Below are 22,733 nucleotides of genomic sequence, written 5' to 3'. Positions count from 1 at the left end.
TTTAGAACCTCACCCCTCTGATGGTTAGAAACCTCCTTATTTCCAGCCTGAATTTGTTCATGGCCAGGTCATCTCACTTTGTTCTTTTACCAGCATTGTCCTTTAGCTTAAACAGCTCTTCATCCTCCTGGGAATTTACCTTCCTAATTTATTTAGAGAGAGCAATCAGATCCCCTTCTTTTTGCTAGACTAAACAAGCCAAGCTCTTCCTGTCTCACAAAATAGGCCTTCCGTTCCCCTGATCATCCCAGTAGCTCTTCTCTGCACCTGTTCCAGTTTAAATTAATCTAACATGGGTGACCTGAATTGTACACAGTATTCCATATGAGGTCTTACCAATGCCTTGGACAATGGCTTTAATACTTCCCTATCTCTACTGGAAATACCTCACCTAATACATCCTAAAGATTGCATTTCCCTTTTCCACAGCTGCATTACCTTGGTGGCTCATAGTCATCCTGTGATCAACGCACCGAGGTCTCGCTCCTCCTCTGTTGCTTCCAGCTGATGAGCCCTCCGCTTGCAGCAGAAATTCTTATTATTAGACCCTAAGTGCATGACCATGGAGTTTATACTATTGAATTTCATGCCGTTTCTGTCACTGTAGTCTTCATGGTTATCCAGATCTTCTGGTATGATAGTCCAATCTTGCTCTGTATTGACAATGCCTCCAGACTTTGTATCACCAGCACATTTCATTAGCATACTCCTGTTTTTGTGCAAGGTCATTAATACAAATATTGAGTAAGATTGGTCTTACTTGTCTAACTGCAAGTGCCTCAGCTCTAGCTTGAGGGAATTCCTGCAGACAAAAACCTCAACGCGGACAAACGTGCAGAGAAATCTTGTTAGTACAGCGTTGTGTGGTGTGGTTTTTTAAAAAGGGGATGTGTGTTTGCTATTATTGTCTCTGCACATTTCAAACACCCCTAATTTAAAGAGTCCTCCATGCCTCCCACACCCCTTCTGGCCCCCTGCATGCTCTGTGCCCCTTATGTCCTTATATAACTCCTGCATGCCCCCCATTTTCCTCCCGCACTCCATGCGACCTCCCCTCTTTCTTCCCTAACCTCAGCTCATACCCTTCCGAGTTTCTTACCCCCTCTGGCCTCTGTCCCTCTGTGTTTGCCCCCTTTCCTCCTACCCTCCCTGCCCATGCCCTCAATTCTGCCCAACAGCTGCAGCAGCAGGCGCACGCAGCCAGCAGCAGAACAATTTACTATACCTGTCACTTCACAAGGGTGAGCCCCGCCACTAGCTGCACATGACTTTGGACATTAGACTGTGTTTTGAGAGAGAAAAGAACCAATGATTCCGAAACCACGTCTTTCTGCTGAGCCAACAACACTAGCCTTGATTGCACACTTCTTCCAGGCCACCCCTCACGCCCGGGAAAAGCTCCCAGTCCAAGTCTGTAAAGCCGCCGTCGTATCCTCCTTCAAGTCACCCCTCCAACCTCACCTCTGCTGCCGTACGTATGGAACAACGCCACCTGATCAGTGAGAGGCAAGGTGGTGAGTTGTAAATACTGTGGTTACTGCTACTAGCTGGCTAAGAATGGTGCATCCTGCTCCATTCCAGACCCCTTGTTATCTCATCCACCTGCTACAGTATTCGGTTTAGACTGGGAGCTCTCTGGGGAAAGGATGGTCATTTGCTATGTGTCTGTATAGCTCTGTTCTGGCTGAGACCTTTCAGTTCTGGTGTAATACAAATATTAAAGAGCAACAGCTTAAACGAAGGTGCACTCAAATCCAGCAGATGAAATACATTTGGTTTATTTCTTTCTAAAGTTTGTACATATACATATATCATATACATGTGTGAAATCCTTCACTGCTTTGCTCGATTTCAATCACATAAAAATCATTCAGAAGGCTGCAGACTCGTAGTTACTCTAAAGCAACATTATCCTGCCTTATAAAACACAGAGGAACAAGAGTTATAATCATGAACGTGTACACAAGAGAGAACTATATCTCACAGTTTCAATACATCAGAGGCAAATTATTTGTCTGCTTACTCCAGCAATGCTCAAAGAGAGGGAGATATTTATATACAGTCACCTCGAAGGAAAAACAAAGCAATATAAACTTTATTTCAAAATATTATTTAAACGATGTAACAATATCCACGAGTCCTTCCCCCAGGGAGACAGGACATTCTGTAAGTGCCTTCATTTACCAGGAATTATCATTCTAGTACCTGTCACATAGACTAGAATAGGAAATCCAAGGGCATCCTATGGTACCGTTAGAAAACAGCAAAGACCCTGATTCAGGACAGCAGCTCTAGTCGGGAAAGCACGTGATCAAGTCCCACGGACATCGGTGGCACTTAAGCACATGCTGAAATGCTTTCATGATTTGGGGCCTTGATCAGGTCTGCATAGCTCTGGCTCTTCGACCGCGGATGTGAAGTAGGGCCTCTCTATGGAGAAATTTACTCCTGGTGGGGAGAGCCAGCATAGACCTTACCTAGGGCCTGCCCCCAGGGTCAGAGCAGCAGGATTTATTCCAGTGGAGAAGGGCTGGAGAGAACTTCAGCACTGCTCCATTACAGACAGCCAGTGGCTCTTGAAAGGCCCACAGCTGACACTTCCCCCCGCCACTCTTTGTAACTTATCAACCACACGGATTCTTACACATCTCTCTGCGATTGTTACAGTAAATCCTCACCACGCTTGCAAAACTGTAACAGCCCAGGGTAACATGTTCAAAAGCTCCTAAGTCACCTAGAAGTCTAATGATATTTAGGCACCCAAGTGACTTAGGCATTTTTGAAAATGTTCCCCCACGTGGATTATTCACAGAACTCGGCCAAGATTTCTTTAAACAATGGGAACCTTAAATTAGGCTCCTAGGGAGGTATTTGCGAAAGTGCTCAGTGATGCTCCCATTGAAGGCAATGGATGACACCAACAGGAGCAGTGAGCCCAATGTCGGGAGCTTTTTAAATTCCCGCCCCATAATTGCTCTCTATGCTCCTAAATAAATTACTTTATTTTCAAATGTCCTGAGCGCCCAGCAGCTTCTGCAGAACATACCACGGCAAGGCTGGATTAAGAAAAACGCTAAACCTGCAAAAGCATTTAATAACCGTTTAACTGGCTAAAACAACCAACGCCCTGCTGTTTATAGCTGTTAAAGTGTCTGGACAAAAATGAAGCATCGGAAAAGAATAACCTTTGCAGTGTTTAATCACAGAAGCCATACATCGCATAAGAACCACACACACATTCACACATGCTCACTGCTTAAACACACTCAACAGGTACTGTACAGTTACTTTAACTTCGTGAGATGAGCAGTATTTCCCAAACTTAAAAGCTGCCAAGAAATTCTTGTTCTGTTTCCAAGACACTGGATTTAGTCAAGTTACACAGCGCCACCAGCCCACCCTAAGTGAGATGTTCTAATTGCAACGAAACCCACACAAATACAAACTGGTCGAGTTTCCAGCCTATCGTTTTTTGGAAGTTTATTGGACTCTGAGTGGGATTTTCAAACGTGTGTAAGTGATTTAGGACTGAAAGTCAATGGAGCTTTGTGTTTAGGCCCTTTTGAAAGTCCTTCCTCATTTTTAAAGTGATGCAGGCTGGATTTCAAGAATCATCCTTTTTTCAGCAGGTGGTGTCAGCAGAGCAGATGAATGAATCTCGGCTGTAACTTGGCTGAATGCTGTGGAGTTACACCAGGCTTTCATTTGGCCCATTGCGGAACTGATAATCTTGCCTGCTTTTTTGAAATTTGCCCAATAAAAGGCCTGGTTCGGATCTCCCTTATGTTACCAGTAAAACTGGCGTATCTCCAGCGAGCTACTACTAATTAACAATGGATTAGGCAAGATGAAAATGCTGCCCTTTTTTTCGTCTTTTTATTACACCCTTAGAACATAATTAATCCTCATGTTGCTAAGTCCCACGCTTTATTCACCATACAAATAAAATGTTGTTCTCTCTCTACCCACCTCTCAGTAGACATGGAAGAGTAGATGCCCTGGGGGGGGGGTGATTATTAATAATTTACTATTTTTACCAACTATACTAACTTTACAGGTGGGATTTTCCCAATCACTCAGTGTTGGCCTATTCCTGCTCCCACAGACAGTGGGAGCAGAGAAAGGACAACATTGAGCACTTCAGAAAGCTCCAACCCACATCTACTGCTAATGGATGGAGTGTTATAATAAATAATCAAAGCTAAACCTCAGTGCCGTCAACAAAATAAACGAACAAGTTACATTTTATGGTACATGAGCCTTACTTATTCCATTCTTTGTTCCCATGCTAATGAGCAACATTCAGTCTTTTGCAATAGGTGTCAGAATCATTTGCCTGCATTAAGCAAGGTTTCCCCATACCACATTTTTCCTTGCTCTTATTAACTCACAGCATTGAATAAGAAGCATTGTATTGTGCTGGAAAAAGAAAAAAAGAGTCAGGGAATTATAAAACCTAGCTTTTAAACAGCTCTTTCCACCTGGACATCTCAAAGCGCTTTACAAAGGGGGCCAGTATCATTATCCCTGTTTTACAGATGGGGAAATGGAGGCACCGAGCAGTGAAGTGACTTGCCCAAGGTCACTCAGCAGGCCAGTAGCAGAGCCGGGGATGGACTCCAGGTCTCCTGAGTCTCAATCCAGTACCCTTTCCACTGGGCCATAAATGGCTATTTAGCATAGTAACAGGAGCTTTGGCTTTTTGAGCGTCTTTTCAAACACCCCAAGAACTCCAAGGCAAAAGGGAAGGTAGGCAGGGAGTGTGAATAGGCAGAAGCAATGTTCAGCATGAACTACCATGGAAATAGCTCTTTTTCGTCTCTAGGCCTCTTCATATTCCCATTTGGGGTCGTCAAGAGAGCTGAACAAGTCCAGGAGTGTGGGCTGAAGAATCCTAGTTGAGCCCCGGGCTTCAGAACTGCCCTACCACAGCAAGCATGCTGTGTAGATGCCAAGCGGAGAGAGTAGCACTGGGTGAATGTTTATGCAGGCAGCAGCCCGGTAGATTTCTCTGAAGGAAATACTGCCAAGCAAGTCATCAATGCTCAGAAAAACTGCCCCAAGAGCTCACGTTCGGATAACCTGGCTAATATGTCTCAAGGCACAGGCGTATCTGCTTAGACAGGCACTGAGTGGAAATGGCATCCCATTCACACTGATCCCCAAAAGTCACAAAATGCCTCTCTGCTTCCTAACTACCTAACAAAATAAAATCTCCAAGCCCTCTTGACAGCATGGGCTGTATGTGCCCCTGGGTAAGAGTGAGGCTTTGGGAAGAGAACCTGGGAGATTAAGTGTCTTTCAGGGGAAACACCTTCTTCGCTCTAACTCTGGAATGAGGCCGCAGGATAGCTTTGTCTGTGTGGAGTACAGGGAAAGGACGCAGCCACCCTCCTCACAGATGTAATTGTGATTGAAAATGCAGCCTTTCATTGCAGACAGAATGAGCACACCACCCAGGGCTCAACAGGGGAGTTCATCAACTTTGCCAACACCAGCCTGGGGCCTCACCATGGAAAGAGAGAGACCAGCAGAACCATCCACTGGCAGGCGATGCACTGAGGTGGCAGACAAGTGCACCATGGTAGGAGACAAGGAGAAACCAAGAGACGTTAGCTATGGTCAAAAGTCCAAAGCAGATTATGGGGCTGCAGAATATGAACACAGAGTCTCTGCTGCTCTAGAGAGAAAAATGTCTCCCCCTTCTGACTGTAACATGCCCGTGCAACATCCCAGAGGTTTAGCAGTGGCCTTCGTGTCCTTTACTCTCTAGAGTGTCTCCGTGATCTTGAACCTGAACACACCGCACCCAGCAAACAAGGGCATGAAGTGAAAAGCCCAGAACGGCTAGCACTACGAACACTCCGCTCTGGCCAGGTGGTCGAGAAGGAACCAACAGCGGTTCGTCTGTCACAAGCCCATATTACCCTCGGCATGGGGCATGAGGATAGCAAGGGTGCATGCGTGGACCATACGATCACTGCTGCCAAAAATCTCCACCCGAAGGCGCATGGGGCACATGCACCCCTCAAATGGAGCATTCCCAGGGACACTGCTCAAAGGAGGAGGAAACACTGTGGAAAATTCTTTTAACCTTGGAAAATTCTTTTAACAAATTCCAAAACTATCAAGAATAATGAAAAATAGTTTGCATCTAAGTTTCAATGAAACAATAGTCCCAACAGCTCAGCGACATTATTCCTCAGTTGACTGAGTTACCCACCCACTGACAACAACTGAGGTAACAATTCTCAGCCATGACCTACAGAATCCTCCCATGCACCAAACCCCAGAATCCTTTGCATTTGCAAAGGACTGTGGGATTCGGGTTCTGGAATAATATTTTGCCCGTTTTGGAGGTGCTAATTTTGCTTCTCTGGCCTTGTTCCCCTCCCCCCCCCCACCCAATGCTGGAGGGTGGGAAGTTCTGCTCCAAGGGGGTGTGGGGCAGCTCCCCTTCCCTGGAGCCAGGCCAGCCGCCTGTGTGTGGGGTGGACGGGGAAGAGCTGCTCTCAGGTTAGATGGATAGCAGAAGAGAAGGGGTGGGAGCCTCCGCAGGAGGGAAGAGACCAAGGATCCTGCTGGGGCCTCATGACCACGGGAGTTTTGCAGCTGTCCGCTGGCAGACGGGACCCAGCAGGTGCCCCCCCCCGCAGCCCCTGGAGTGCACCCAGTGAGCTGTCATGCTGCAGAGCTGCCACGGGCCCAATCCCGACACCCTCATGCAGCGATCCCAATGCCTCAGGGGGAGACTGGCCTGAGATACAGTACCAGGATTAGAATCTGCAGGGGAAAAGCCTGGGAAAAGTCTGCATGAAAGCAAGGGACGTGGAGGCCTCATAGGGCAACAGGAACGGCACATGCTGAAATGCCCAGGATGTGGGAGTCCTCTACACGTTGCCCTTCGAGTGAGCGAGAGCAAGCCCAAAGAGCACAGCATGGCACCTCTCTGTACAGATCAGGGTAACTCCTTGGAGGTGAGTGCAAAGGGTTAATCATGAGAGTTCTGATTACAGAGCCACAATCCAAAGCACCCTGCATGGATGCTGACGTTCTCAGCCACTCTGAGCTACTTGTTATCAGAAGGGGACCTCCCGTTCAGATCCAATCTAGACCTGTACTGGGCCAGTGCCCTAAAGCCGCGGTAACCGATCACGGACGTCACAATCATCTCACCGTGGAGGAATCCTCGGGTGATTTAGCCGGAGGCACCACAGTGGCTCCTATGTCATATCCCCTCCCTGTGGCCAGCACCGGGGGAATGGCTGGGAAAAGGTTGTGTGTCTGGAGGTTCCCTACTCCCTGATGATTCCTGGTTGCCATATTTTCCCTTGGAAGTACTGGGCAGCTAGTGCAATGTACAGCAGCCTTTAGGCTGCTCTAACTTGCACCGGAAGAGCGGCCTGACATACAGTGGGCCCAAGGCAAAAGTAACACAAAAGTGGCTTTAAAAAGTCACCTTTACACCCATGTCCCTCTTGAGCTGCAATGCTTCTTGACAGCAGCCAAGGGCGTAGGCACCTAAATAGTATAATCACATATTTATCTTCTCTGCTAAAAGCAAATATCCAGGAGCTTGAAAGCAAGGTACTTTGAAAATCATGTGCAACACATAACAGGCTAGATTCTCGGGGGGAGGGGAGAAGGGTCGGGGGTCAAATGGCATAGCTCCAGTCTCTTCAATGCTGATTTACACCTTCTGAGAATCTGGCCCACCCTCTCTGCTACACTGTAATGTTAAAAGCAAACCAAACTGCAATACTGGCCAGCACTCTGATCCTGCTCAGTGAGGTCTGTGGAGTTTTGCCACTTACTTCAATGGCAGCAGGATCTGCCTTTGTGTTTTCTCTGTACTTGTTTAGTAAAACCTATCAAAGGAGACGGCGACACAGGTCAGCTGTAAAGTGACACGGCCAGCAGTGGGAATTTCAACTGATACTAAAACCTCACAAAGTCTCAGATCACTAATCTGCACACCTCAGAACTCTCCCAAAAAGCAGGTGGAGCTCAGTGACTATTTAACAGCTGAAAGCTGCAGTGAAATTGCATTTTACTAAGACCGGATAAGTTTTACAAAATATACCACAATCCATGTACAAGTACACTCGGTAGTAGCGTAATAAATAATTAAAACTAAGCTGCATTTGACAAAATAAATAAAATGAATTTCGTGATTCACTGTGTCGGACTTTTCAAACTGCATGAAATTCACTCATCTGCAAGGAGTTCCCTAGCGGTGAGCATGAATTATCCAGTATCTGCGTAGACTGCGAAAGATATTGTGTGGGAGAACTTCAGCTTGTGACTGGGAGATCAACAATTCAAACACAATCCAGGGGCAGCCAGAACATCTTAAAAGCCAACACAAACATTTGCAATTGTCAGCTCTTTGCCTTTTAAACCACTGCACTCTCTTTGTAAACACAAGTACATGGATACCTGGAGTAAGGCCAGAGTAGAGGTGCACTGCCCTGGGAGTGGAGCAGGGATCAAATTGTGACTTCTCTGGACCATTTCTGTTTCTGCTGTACTGGTACTGTGAGGAACTGATGTGAAATGGTTGCAGGACTCGCTATGCAATGGCATTTAGCAGTCCCGGTATTAGCGCTCTCTCGCTCTCTGCCTCAGTACCACTCACCCTCTTGTTTACTGCCTTTATTTTTTGTACTACTGCTGTACAATGAACAGCTGCAGGATACCGAGGCCTTTCTCCTGAGTGGCTAATCTACTGCCCCTCAATGAGTAGTTCAAATGATTTCTTCCAATGTGTATTACCCCAGCCCAGGTCTACAGTGAATGACACTTCCCAGCATGCTACTCAGGCATATAACTTTGGCCCTAATTCAGGAAAGTTTCTCTTCAGGGTAAACTTTAAGCATAACGTAATTTTTAAAAACCAAATCCAAACGTTGGAAAACGTTGCCCAGCCCTCCTCCCAGCTCCGTGAATCGCAGTCACGCCGGGTCATTTTCAGAATGAGGTCAGGCACTGGCTATCCTCTAGACTTCTAGTACGATGACCAATTACAAATTTTTGTGAGCAGCCCAGCCACTCCATTCATAAGTCACACTGGAACTCTTGGATTCAATACCATCTGGTCCAGGTGAGTGACTGCATCCTAAATGAGCAATTTGGTGCACCGCCTCCTCTTTCAATGCTACGATCTCTGACCGCACAGCATGGGTATTACAGTCTAGAGCTCTGGGGTGTGTATCTCATGGTTGTCCTTTATGGTGGAGGCTGGTATAGAGAAATCATTTAGCTTCTCTGCAAGGTCCTTATCTTACTGGATTGCTCCCTCTACCGCCTACTAGTCTGGTAGTTTAGTAGTCCAGAATGGTTTAACGTCCATGACCAATCTGTCGTTGGCCTCTCGGCTGAGTCTGCCCACAGGTATACTCTCTGTCGCGAGGAGCTCTGCTCCTGAGCTATCTAGACATTTCTTCGAGGCCACCTACTGCAGTTTATAGTGACCTGGGCTGTCTTTGCACATTAAGGATTAGATCCCCCAGACGAGCTGAAATGCATAAGCACAAGATGGGCGGGCACTGGGAAGAAGCAAAGGTGTCTCTTAGTCACCTTCACGCTCTCCGGATCCTGGCCCTTGGCGTAAGTTAAGGCAACCTCAGGGCTGCTTTAAGTTACACCTGGCTGCCTGCAGCCCAAAAGGGCCATTCCAGCAGCTGGGGAAGGCTGAGGTATACAGACACCCTGGCCAAGTCCCTTTCCCCCCAGGCCATGTTCTTATATAGAGGTCAGGAGTTGCTATTAAAGGAAGACTCCACAGGGGACAGGTTTTGCTGTCCCTATGGCACATCGGTGTGACTGCCATGGACAGAGCAACTGAAATGGGGTCAGATTCTGGCTTTCAGACCAAAGAGTCTCTATTCCATTAAGTCTCTGAGTCACCAGGACTTCTGTTCCAACATGTTCTTTCTAAATACTTGTGAAAAATTCAAGGGATAGTTGAACAGAATTCCTTTCAGAAGAGAACAGGAGAACACCTCCATCGAGATCAGAGAGACTGCAGAATACCTGCACCTACTGAAAAGGAAATCAAAATTCTGGAGGGAAACGGCAGTTGAACAATGCCTATTAAGACTCTATATGGCAGCGGTGTGAGAGTGTATTGTTGAGAAACACACGGGACTCCCTTTTCTACTAAAACACGCAGCCAGCAGTTGTCATCTACAACGACCTATTGCATAGTGAAATGGAAAAATAAAATTCATTCTGGCTGGATCAATCATCAAGAGAGACATGGCTTTGGGCACCCCCTTCTGCTCCCCCAAAGAGCCTTCACTTTGAAAAACCTGTTCTAATTCTGTATGCCCAGCATTCCCAGTGATTTTCATTGTTTAGTCCCTTGGTCTGTGTGGGTCCAGAGTTAAAACAATCCCGTACCCTATACGGCTCCTATCACTGCAGCACAAGTACCAGCACGTTTCACATCATTGGGAGATCTCCAGTCGCAGCATCAGAATGTAACTAACCTGCAGGGAGCGGTCAGCTCCATCTCTGCAACTGAGCAACAATTCATTTCTCGTCACTGCAGCTAGCACTCACTATGCTGCAGTGCTTGTCCAGTTACTTTTCCCACTGCAACGAGAAAGGTCATAGGTGACTTGAGATGAAAGTCACGTGCCAATGAGAGAGGAGAGAAGGGGAGGAGACGTGCAATAAATCAGGGAGTCCCACTCCCACCCCTTTAAAAAAAAAAAAGAGGTGCTTCGATGGCGAGATGATAAATTAACAAGGCAAAGCAAATCAGGAGTCAAGACATCTCCCACAATCTGTACAGAAACAACAAAATATACAATAGAAAATGTCACTACCACCCCATTCAGGCAGATGCATTGGGTTGTTTTTGTCAAAGACAGGTTAGCAAAGGAAATTTTTGACCAATGGTATTTTGCTGCATGGCTGTTTCTACAGCGGTCTCATGCAGTCTAAGTGACCTTCTGCTTGATGCTGGGTGTTTCTGGTCTGTAGTCCTTCCTCTCGGAGATGTTTCGCTTCACCTTGACAGTAACCGGAGACTCCTGATTTAATGAGGGACTCGAATGGGATTTCTTCAGTCCTGGCCCATCATTTCCTCCACTCAGCAGCTCCGTCCCCCCTTCTTTCAGTAGGGCAACATAAATCTCATAGCGGATTTTCTGGAAAAGGAACAAAGGAATGGCTCAGCGTGGGTGAATTTCTCTGGGCTGTGTTAGGCAGGAGGTCTGCCTGGATCATCAGACTGGCCCCTTGAAATCTAGGCGTCTAATATGTATGTGAACAATGGTGGCTAATATAAATTACACCACACAGAAATTGTCTGAGCCAGCCAGAGCCCAGGGATGTTGTACAATTGCCAACATTTATTCCTCAACCAGGCAAATCTTTGCTCTGTACCTAATGGCCCTCAGCCAATAAAGAGTGCAGGGAGATTTACATAACTGATGGGTGGCAGTTTCTGAATAGCCATGCAGGGCATGCGGAGCTGTACCTTCCGGCTGCACAAATAACCCTAATTAAAGCCAACAGGGCTACTCACACCGCAGGGCATTACTCAGCGTGCGCACGCATGGAGGGACGGTCCAAAGCAGCCGTTTTCAACCTTTCTTCATTTGCAGACCCCTAAAATAATGTTGAATGGAGCTGTGGACCCCTTTGGGAATCTTCGACATAGTCTGTGGACCCCCAGGGGGCTGCGGACCGTAGGTTGAAAACCACTGGTCCAAAGGGACTGCGAAAATCTTTCTGCTAAGATTTGCCACTGTCCTCAGAACTCCCCAAACTTCTGTGGCCACAATCAGCCTGGCCACCACAGGTTCTGCTCCCCCGTCCCAGCCCGTGTTACCCTAGATATTAAACCCGGGATCACACAGCGTGCACAGAATCACACCGGTATGCTGTATGTGTGGCTCTCCCACAGAGAGTGGGTGGGTGGGCCAGCCGAACGTTAGCCTTCTCCAGGGCAGCTCTACCCCGCTTTGCCTCCAAGAGGATATTCTGCAAGTCCAGTGTTCGGAAAACAGAATGGGGAGTCCTCCTGTTAGCCTGAAGTCTACCGGACTCTGCTCCCTGTTCAGGCACCCATGTTTTTATGTACAGCAAAAGCACCCAATCCTAATTTGTTCTGTATCCGGACTAGGGTGTTTCCCTTTATTACAGAGCAATTGTTGCTTTGCAAGTCACAACCATACGGCACCTCACACAATGCCACAGCAATCAACAGGCACGAATAGTCAGTCATAGGAATTTGCCTGAAGGAGTTTAACAAAGTTAGCCAGTACGGCTGGTGATGGAAAAGTGGCAATCCATCTCTCAGCAGCCATTAATGTCAGTGTAGGAATTGGAATCAAGGTGATCACAGTGGGGGGGGGGGGGGAGGGGGCGGGGAGGAACCCCACACTTCTACTGATTATTAATCCATTTTTCAAAGTAATAAAACAGTCTCTAAATTATGTTCCTGACTGAGCAAAAATGTTTAAAGATAATTCTTTCCATTTATAATAAAATAATAAAATTCAAGCAATAATAATAATTATTTGAATGCAAAATAGTTAAAAGCATTGGGAACTGCTTTGAAGAGGACAAAAGATGAGAGAACGTGACCAGGTTTCCAAAAAGTCCTTTGAGAAACAAAATCTTACTGAGAATGATCACAAGAGAAATCTGCTTAAAAATGAAATGAGGAAAAAACCAGTCGGATCAGTTCCATATCGGGAGGTCCAGCACAGCGCTGCAGAGACAAATAAAAGAAAAGGTATCACCTGTCACTCAAACAAGAACCAATGAGCAGAATTCTGATGATGTGCCGTGCTTCACTGCATAACGAATGGACAGGTTGGCAAGAGGAGGAAACAGTTATTGCTGCAAGTGCTGGCTCATCATAACATTTATCAATGAGCAGAGCTGCATTCGCTCTGTGTGGCTCAAATGATTAAAATAAACACAAACCTAAGCCAATGGTAACAACAGAACCAAAACCCTGGGCTGGATTCCTGCCGCAACTGAAGTCGATGGGAGTTTTGCCATTGACTTCAACGGGGCCCGAATTCCACTGCTGCTGTCTGTCCTCAGCCTCAATTTAAACAAAGTACAAATAAAGGCTTTCTTTAAAGTTAAACGGTAAACATGCTCTCTTTGACAATGATGAGAGCCCATATGGGGCCAGATGGAAATAACATGGACTTGTTAAAAAAACCACCGTAGGAAACCCCATCAAGAAAATAAGAACGTTAAAGTTGCAAAGGAAAATATTTAAAAGTCTAAATGCCCACACAACCTTATCTCTGTCCCCTGGTGCATGTGGATTACAGGGCAGTCTTCAGGGAGGCAGTCACACAGCACAGCCCCTGCCTCCTCTGATGCGCATACACTGCCTCATTCAAAGCCAAAGATGGTTCAGTACATAGCAGAAAGGAGAAACACTTTGTTAGCAGTACTGTTTCTGCAGAGAGCAAGAACCGGGGGAAGCACAGGTGGCTGAAGGAAAAGAAATGACATGAACTTACGAGAAGGGGAATCTGGCCTTCGCCCTCCCTTTGGGAGCCGTGCCATTTCCTTTGGGCGAGTCAGGCCTTTTTTCACTACGTTTCTGTGTTTAATTTTTCCCTTCTCCTGCTGCTTTCAGTGGCCAGGTCTGCAGGCTTGGCTTGAGAGCACTCCCTGCATTCTCGCCCTATCTCAGCAAGGTCAGTCGCTCAATCACATTCGCTCCTCCAGGCTTTGCTCCAAAGGATGGAAAAACCGGAGGAAGATTTCAATTGCTGTTTTTTTCACAGCTCTCGTACGCTTTCTACAGCCAGCCACCAATTTTACGCATTCTGTGAAATCTGTGACAAGCATGAAAATAGCCCCGCTTCACATATTAGCACGTTAAAAACCCCTTCTCCCCCACATGGTGAAAGTAGGTGTAACCTCAGCGCTATTTACATAGGCACCTTCGGCAACTTTCTTCATATCTATTCACTCTGCAGGATTCAATTTTCATTTGAGGTTCTCTCTAAGAAAGAGGACATTATTTGTTATCACAGGATAGCTGGTCCCTGTGGATAGAATAAACCCAGCTCCCTGGACCAGAGCCCCAATCCAGCCATTTTAAAGAGGGCTGGACCACACCTGGGCCTATAAAGGGCTGCTAGTAGGCAGCTGGGGAGGGAGGGATGAGACAGGCGGAGGAGCCTCAGAGGGAAGTCACACTGCAGTGGAGCTAGGGCCTGCGGTGGGTCCTGGGAGCAAAGGGCTGGGGGCTCAAGGAAACAGCCCTGTGACTGCTGCTCCAGGAGGGGAGCAGAGCTGGCCGAGGCTAGGAAGCTTGCAGGAGCTGGAGGCCCCTTGGAGGAGTGGCCCTGAAGCCTGTCACTGAGGATTGAGTTAAGACTGTGTTCTGCTTGTCTGATAACCTCTGTTGTGCAAATAAACCTCCTTGAAGAGCCGAGCGCATGGTTTGGAGCCGGGGAGAAGCGACAGCCCTGCTGACAGTTAAACGTGTGGTGGGCTGCTGGTGACGTGTACCGATGCACATAGCCATTTCTTTCCACGCCTCACTGCTAAAACTTGCTAAATATAAACAGGCACAGAAAGAGAACAATATAAACTCCCCAAGCCAGAAACAGACGGGGACACGATTCTCATGGCTGCAGTCTAACTTTCAACACCATATTCCATTACCTGTATTTTATCCTCTTCCCTCTCTGCTTTACCTGTTAGTCACCTGTGCACAGTGCCAAGAGTTCTGATGGTGCAATGGGTGCATGTGCACTGAGTGGCCGGTACTAAGTTTAGAATGGCTGTTTCTCCTCTGAATACACAAATAACTGATTATTACCATTATTTATATTACGGCAGCATCCAGAGGTCCCAACTAAGATTGGGGCCCCACTGAACTAGCCACTCTGCCTACCCATGGGGGCTAACAAACTAAAGAGACAGGAAATACAAAGGGAGAAAGGAAACATTATTATTCCTCATTTTACAGAGGGGGAACTGAGGCACAGAGAGGCTAAGTGACTTGCCCAAGGTCACACAGGAAGTCTGTGTCAGAGGCAGGAACTGAATTCCAAACTCTTGAGACCCTTCTGCCTGATGAGGTAACAGGTGACTGCAGTCAAAACTCTCAAACTGTGTGCGTCATTTGTATCAGCAGGCACAGGAGAAACTGAGAGTATAATGACAAGTTTCAGAGTAACAGCCGTGTTAGTCTGTATCCGCAAAAAGAAGAACAGGAGTACTTGTGGCACCTTAGAGACTAACAAATTTATTAGAGCATAAGCTTTCGTGGACTACAGCCCACTTCTTCGGATGCATCCGAAGAAGTGGGCTGTAGTCCACGAAAGCTTATGCTCTAATAAATTTGTTAGTCTCTAAGGTGCCACAAGTACTCCTGTTCTTCTTTTTGAGAGTATAATGACCAACTTGCACAGTTTTCATCATATTTGACATACTGACAGCTTGCCTAGGTCTAAGCTTTGACTTATCTTAAGTGTTAAGGAGAAGTAAAATGTTAGGGAGAGTCTTGCAGATATTTACTAATAACAAAAAACAAAGAGCCCACATTTGCACCATTGATAATACAGGCATACTATTACTGTCTTTATTGCTGTAGTAAATACTACAGTATTGTTATTCCTTTTCTTAGTTCTATGAGGAGTTCTGTAATTTCCAGAGCGTCTCTCCAAGGCAGATGCCAAGCCAACGAATTTAGTGCTGCATCCCATACATACCTCAAACTCCAGATAGTGGTCTTTCAGTTTGTAGTCATCTACTTCTTTGCCTTTAAGTTTCTTGTCTGGTGGGTAGGAACGATGCTCGGCTAGCTCGGTAGAGATTTGCTTCAGCTTAGCTTCATGTGATTTCAGCTGTTCATCCTTCAGAAACATATTAGTCAGATAAGTGTCAGACGCTCAAAGATTCAGTAAGTAAAAAGAAGAAAAAGATCTGCCTATACACTGAACAGCAACTTCTGGCAAGCGGCGTTTTTGAAACATTTCATTTTATTTATAAGGTCAATTGTTAGGGCTAGATCTTCAAGAGCTTGGCTCCCAGCAGCTTCCTTGTAGGCATCCAGAAGAAATGGTCAGATTTTTTTAAGGTTCGCAGCACCCAGCACCTCCCCAGGGTACAAGGGAGAATCTACCTCTCCTCCCCCAGGTAGGGTGACCAGATGTCCCGATTTTATAGGGACAGTCCCAATTTGGTTTTTTTTTTCTTATATAGGCTCCTATTACCCCTGCCCCCGTCCCGATTTTTCACATTTGCTGTCTGGTCACCCTACCCCAAGTGAGAACAATGGGAGTTGCCGGCTGTGGAGCACTGCTGAAAATCCGGTCCTTCCACTTTACTAACCCCCAGGCCAAATTCAGCCAAGTCAATGATGTTATTCCGGGTACAAGAAAGGGCAGAGTTTGACCCCACACTTAAGGTCATCACAGTTTGGAAGCAACTCTTGTGGCGACAGGATTGGTACAATTGTCAGACCCCTCCCCTCTGTCATTCTGCCAGTATGTGCTTTCCAGTCTGTAGCAGGCAGTGGTTAGAGCTATGCAAGGCACAGGCTCTCCTGGGAGGAGGATGTTCTGTCCTCTCCTGAAGGCTTATTTCCTTTTGTTAAATTTTACTCCACTGTGCAGTTGGAGGGGGCAAGGACTTGCTATTCTTTTTTTCTAGGCCATTTCCTTTGCCACAATCATCCCAAACCCACTCACCCCCTCCAGTCCATCTGGGCAGAGAATGGCACTCTTCTGCAACCCCCTTCAAAGCATGCACTCCTTAGGTCATGCAGGCCCTACAGAGTGGTCTTATTTCTGGACTTGGGTTGGACTGGGCTTTAAATCCAACACTGCACTTTAACGTTATTCCTCAGCCCTGCAGGAAAGAGCAGAAATGGTGAAATCTCATCCGTTTCTTACAACACAGGGCCTGGACCAGACCCAAAGTCCATCTAGTCCAGCAGCCTGTTTCTGACAGTGGGCAACGCCAGATGCACCAGAGGAAGTGCAAGGACCCTGCAGAGGGAGACATCAGATCTCATCCTGATGTCTAACAGATTGGCCTAACCCGAACCCTTTTTTTGATCTAGCTAAATTCTTGGCCTCAACAACTTCCAGTGGCAGTGAGTTTCTCAGTCTAACTACACATGTGGAAAAATCACTGCCTTTTATTGATTTGAATCTGCCACCTTTTAGTTTCACTGAACATCCCCTTGTTCAGGTGTTATGAGACAGGGAGAACAGAAGCTCTTCATCTACAGTCTGTAGACCATTCGTTCTATACTTTTATTACATCCCTGTTACCAGCGAACTATAGGATGTAGATACTGGAGGTGAACTTGGTGAAATGACTTAGTACAATTAATTTTGTCTTGTCTCTTCATCTCCTATTTCTGTCAGGGTCTGACCCTGCTGCCACTGATGCCAATGAAAATGATGACACTGATTTTACTCTGAGCGGGCGCAGGTCCTTTGAACTAAGTGCTGTAGTGGTCTTCTTGATTCAGCTCACAAACTCGAACACGGAGACCAGAAAGAGTTGATAATTCATATTTCATCCTCTGCAGAATGAGAAACAGCCTGCTTACAACCTCTCCAGCTTGCAGATAAAAGCAGACAGGTTTTAGCTTGTCTTTGAATTTATCTGCTTTGAAAAATTTAAGAATCTTTTGCCGTTAGCTCAAACAACTTCGCTTATTCTGCTTCTCATGACACCCTTTTACCAGTACGCAAACCACAGGGGTTTGTTGTTTTGTTGTTATTTCTGATAAAATGGAAACAATGAAGCTAGGAAACTGTGCGCTAAATGGAATGATATCTCAGCGCAGTGAACGGTGGAAGGATTTTTTTGATGGCTGTGAGTGAATTATTGAAACCTCAAGCCATGGCGGAGCTGCAGTGAAAAAATGGCAAACAAGACGCTAGTTTGTATTAACAGAAGGTGAAAACCCAGAACAAGACAAGTACTATTGCCCCTGTTTAAGGCACTTGCTGGACTTCCACCAAAAACACAGCTTGAAGTGCCAATCTCCAGGCCACTGGATGAGTGATATTGTCAGAAGGTGGCTTTGAAGAATCTAGGTTATGAGGAAAGGCTCTGAGAGCAAAGAAGTTCTGAAGGCAAGTCAGTAAGTGGTGGTGATGGCATAAAGCCTTTCAAATTTAGGAAAAGGAGTGATGAAGTTCAGAGAGATTTCGTTCACAATGCTAGCAGGAGATAAACTACTCAGGATCGCATCATTCCTAAGAGTAGATTCTGTCCTCTGCTGCTGTGGTGCAAAGGGAGCACAGAGGAGACTCATCCATCCTACAGGACATTCCACCGCTGGTGGACAGGGGCAGCTCTATGTATTTTGTTGCCCCAAGCACGGCAGTCAGGCGGCTTTCGGCAGTGCGCCTGCGGGAGGTCCGCCGGTCCCGCGGCTTTGGTGTACCCGCCGTCGAAGCTGCGGGACTGGCGGACCTCCCGCAGGCATGCCGCCGAAGGCTCCCTGACTGCCGCCCCCATGGCGACCGGCAGGCCGCCCCCCGTGGCTTGCCACCCCAGGCACGCGCTTGGTGCGCTGGTGCCTGGAGCCTCCCCTGCTGGTGGAGAATCTGCGGGGGGCCAAGAGCTACCCTAGCTAGCTGCATGCCAATCACCGTCACAGCCCCCATAGATGCACTGGGAGGGGGCCCAGAGCACATTGTTCTACAGCGTGTACAGCTTAGAGCAGTCCTGAAGCTGCTCTAAAGTGACATTGGATGATGAACCGGCCCCTGGCTGGCCCCAGGGTCAATAAGCCAGGAAGGTGGCTTATGGCCCACTTTTCTCACCCAACTAAGCCCAAAGAATAATAAATGCGTGGGATAAGATTTCAGGGAAGTCTGTGGGCACAAAGAAAATACCTAAATTCAAGCAACACCTACATTTTGTTTCAGGAGGAGGAGGAGACTGAAGGCTCTCAATTAAATTAAATCTTACAGGGTCAAGGACTATAGGCATAATGTTGTGCTCCTGTGCCTGAAATGTCTTACATTCTTAGCCACACCCAGGAGACAAGGACTTTCTATCTGATGTGTAAATGGGCCTAAGGCTACAGGGGATACCTCCCTTTCTTCAGAATCACAAACAAATTACATCAAGTCTCCATCCCCTCTCATCCTTAACTTTGCAAATATTTTTGGTCCTAAGAAGCAAGTAGAGAGAAACTCCTTTAGATAGAGGTGTTAGCAAAACTGTTTGCACAAGAGCTTTACTAAATTGCATAGCTTCAAGGTTTCAGAAGAACCTTCCAAGCTCGTCTCCGGCCAAAGGACTCTCCCCCCCGGGAGATATGCTTATTATAATACCAGCTCACCTGAGATAACTTTGTTGTGGTGGCCGGCAGAAGTGGACGACTGAACTTCTTCTGAGAGCCAATAGCAGCTGGAAACGGTGGAGCAGAAAATATAGCTGCCACACAATTGATTTTGTTGATCCATGCCTGCATTTCTTCTGGGCTCCTGTGGAAGAAAGACGGAGAGCAATCAGGATATTGGTGGACTCAGTGTCTCCTCCCTCTTCCTCCTTGCTGTCAGCTTTATCATCATGGGGACATATGAACTACCATCTAGCGCAGTGTCCTACTGTCAGAAGTCCCAGAAGGTGGCATGCCGAGGAAGTTTCTTCCTAACCACTTCAGTTAGAGGTTGGCTTATGTCTGGAAACATCCATTTTTGATGGCAGTCAAAATGCTCTCACCCCTTAATTTGCACATTTCTTCTTTACATCCTCAGTGGCTTCACTGAACCACAAACAGCTGCACCATTAGCTTGATTGCTAATAACTTCCCTTCCACAATCAACTACTGAGCCACAGAATACACAAGCAGCGACTACTTCCCCATTAAATGTAACCAAAGGAATGGCCCTTGCCCAACCTTCTACTTTGCCTACCCAAGACACAAAATCCTGCCTTCGACCTCACTTTTCCAAACCCTCTTCTCTACTTCTTACTGCAGAAGGGTATTAATAACACCATTCTTTCTGCACTTCTCAACCAACCAGCCTCTGTAAAACACTGAGTTTACTGCCGTGCCAGGACCCACAGCAAAGAACTCCAAGACCTTCACTTAAATCTATTGCATGCTATTAAAAACTGCCTGGGCAGTGCCACTGATTGAGGAATTGATGACCCTGGTGATGTAGGGAAGGGCCAAGCAAAGTATATTGAATGGTATAAAATCTGAGTTGGAGAAAATCATGCGTATGCAAGTCAAACGTGTCTCTTCTCCATCTCTTCCAACTATGGCCCTGATCCTGCAAAGACTTTCATGCATGCTTAACTTTAGGCACTGTGATTGAAGTCACACTGCATAAAGACAAGCTCAAATCTTTGCCAGATACAGATGGAAAGGTGTGAAAATCATCCTCAGAAGGACATAACCACTATCAAACTAGGGCTCTTGGTGGGAACCTACAGGTACAGTAATCAACACAAAGAGAGAGATTAGAACTCATCTCTGCATCTAGTGCTTCCGGCCACACCTTGCTGCTTTTTCTACCTAGCGGGAAACAGGAGTCTCCAGCCCCTTTCAAACTTGAATTCAAGTGCATTCTTGGGGCTCATCTGCATAGCGCTGCAGTGCAAGCGAGGGCTGCGTGATTTCTAGGGCGCTCTACCTGCCCTGTGTAGACCCTGCGGGCAGGATCCACAGGGCACATAGTGCATGCTAACATAGTTCTGTTTGAAATGGGACTACGTCAGCACGAACTAGGTAACTTTTAGAGTGCACCAGCAGGGTCTACACGTGGCAGGTGGAGAGCAACACGGTACAGTGCTTTAGATATCACACAAGCCTTCAGTATGTGCTTACTCTCCAGCAAGCTGTGGGATCATTAATGGGGTTAAATTTCTATACCATATCGTGGTTCAGCAGGAACATACAGTAACTCCTCACTTAAAGTCGTCCCGGTTAACGTCGTTTCGTTGTTACGTTGCTGATCAATTAGGGAACATGCTCGTTTAAAGTTGCACAAAGCTCCCTTTCTAACCTCGTTTGGCAGCCGCCTGCTTTGTCCACTGCTTGCAGGAAGAGCAGCCCGTTGCAGCTAGCTGGTGGGGGCTTGGAACCAGGGTGGACCGGCAGCCCCCCTATCAGCTCCCCGCTCCCCTAAGTTCCCTGTGCAGCAGCTGCCCAGCAGGCTACCAATTGCCAGCAGTTCAGCTGTCCCTCCCCCCACTGCCATGTGCTGCTCCTGCCCCTCTGGCTTGGAGCTGCTCCCTGAGACTCCTGCTTGCTGTGCAGGGTGTGTGTGCTAATGTCAGGTGTCCCCCTCCCCCCTGCTTCTGCCCCCCGCTTACCCCTTCTCCATATAGAGCAGGGAGGGGACCCAGACGGAGAAAGACAGAGAGAGCCTGGGGAGCAGCTGCTGTCTCAACTTCCTGATCCACTTAAAAAGACAAAGGACTTAGGAGTGGGTCAGCTTACTTAAAGGGACAGTGCATCTCTCTCTCCCACACACAAGGTGTGTGTCTGTCTCTGTCTGCTATGCTGTCTCCCCTCCCTCGTGTTCGTACTGCCTTGTGGGAGAAGCTACATTAATAACAATGTGTTAACCCAGTGGTTCTCAAACTTCTGTACTGGTGACCCCTTTCCCATAGCAAGTCTCTGAGTGCGACCCCCCCTTATCAATTAAAAATACTTTTTTATATATTTAACACCATTATAAATGCTGGATGTAAAGTGGGGTTTGGGGTGGAGGCTGACAGCTCGTGACCCCCCACGTAATAACCTCATGACCTCCTGAGGGGTCCCGACCCCCAGTTTGAGAACCCCTGTGTTAACTCTTGAGGGCTCAGCGAGTGCTAGTTCATCATTTAGCACTAAGGCATTCCCTGGGAAATATCCCACCCTCTGACTCCTCCACCTCATTCGCTTAACATCGTTTAACTTAAAATCGCATTTTTCAGGAACAGAACTACAACGTTAAGCAAGGAGTTACTGTACTGTGAACAGCTGCAAATGGGCTGAGACTACACAAACAAATCAAATCAAAATCATTTGGATTTTCAATGCTGAGTGCTACAAGTGGCAGGTAAATTGCTAGCAAGGGCATGCAAATATAAAGCCAGAATGCTCTACTGGTATTTCCTGCCTTCATTACCTGTGATTCAGCTGAGGTCCTCTAGGCCAGTGATTTTCAAACTATTTTCCTGGCGACCCATTTGAAGAAAATTGTTGATGCTCGTGACCCAACGGGGCTGGGGATGAGGGGTTTGGGGTGCAGGAGGGGCTCAGGGCTGAGGTAGAGGGTTGGGATGCAGGCGTGAGGGCTGTGGGGTAGGACCAGGAATGAGGGCTTCAGGGTGTGGGAGGGGGCTGTCGATTGGGGCAGGGGGTTGGGGTGCGGGAGGGGGTCAGGGCTCTGGGCTGAGGGTGCAGGCTCTGGGGTGGGGCTGGGGATGAGAGGTTTGGGGTGCAGGAAGGGGCTCCGGGTTTGAGGGGGGACTCAGGGCTAGGGAAGGGGCTTACCTCGGGCGGCTCCTGGTCAGTGGCGCAGCGGGGGTGCAGAGACAGGCTTCCTGCCTGTCCTAGCCCTGTGGACCCCGCTGCGCCCCAGAAGCGGCCAGCAGCAGGTCTGGCTCCAAGGCAGAGGCACGCAAATAGCTCTTGCCCGGCAGGCACTGCCCCCCAGCTCTCATTGGCTGGGGGGGGCGATGCCTGCGGGCGAGAGCTGGCCACTGGCCGCTTCCGGGGCACAGCGCGGTATCAGAACAGGTAGGGACTA

The 22,733-nt window shown here is 47.4% G+C and overlaps 1 protein-coding gene across 7 annotated transcripts in view; it reads right to left on the bottom strand.

Annotated features, from left to right (window-relative positions):
* Positions 1-1,762: 1,762 nt before the first annotated feature.
* Positions 1,763-22,733, bottom strand: part of PSD3 (pleckstrin and Sec7 domain containing 3) — a 150,870-nt gene continuing 129,899 nt past the window's right edge. For all 7 annotated transcript variants that reach the window (XM_054031577.1, XM_054031578.1, XM_054031579.1 and 4 more), the window contains 3 exons: positions 19,322-19,466; positions 15,717-15,860; positions 1,763-11,159 (listed from right to left, as the gene is read on the bottom strand). In XM_054031577.1, the coding sequence (XP_053887552.1) occupies positions 10,950-11,159; positions 15,717-15,860; positions 19,322-19,466 (499 nt within the window). In that variant the 3' untranslated portion in view covers positions 1,763-10,949. The remainder of the gene's footprint in view (positions 11,160-15,716; positions 15,861-19,321; positions 19,467-22,733) is intronic.

Source organism: Malaclemys terrapin, chromosome 6 (genome assembly GCF_027887155.1).
Source record: "Malaclemys terrapin pileata isolate rMalTer1 chromosome 6, rMalTer1.hap1, whole genome shotgun sequence".
Lineage (NCBI taxonomy): Eukaryota > Metazoa > Chordata > Testudines > Emydidae > Malaclemys > Malaclemys terrapin.
This window is presented reverse-complemented; position numbering and strand designations above follow the sequence as displayed.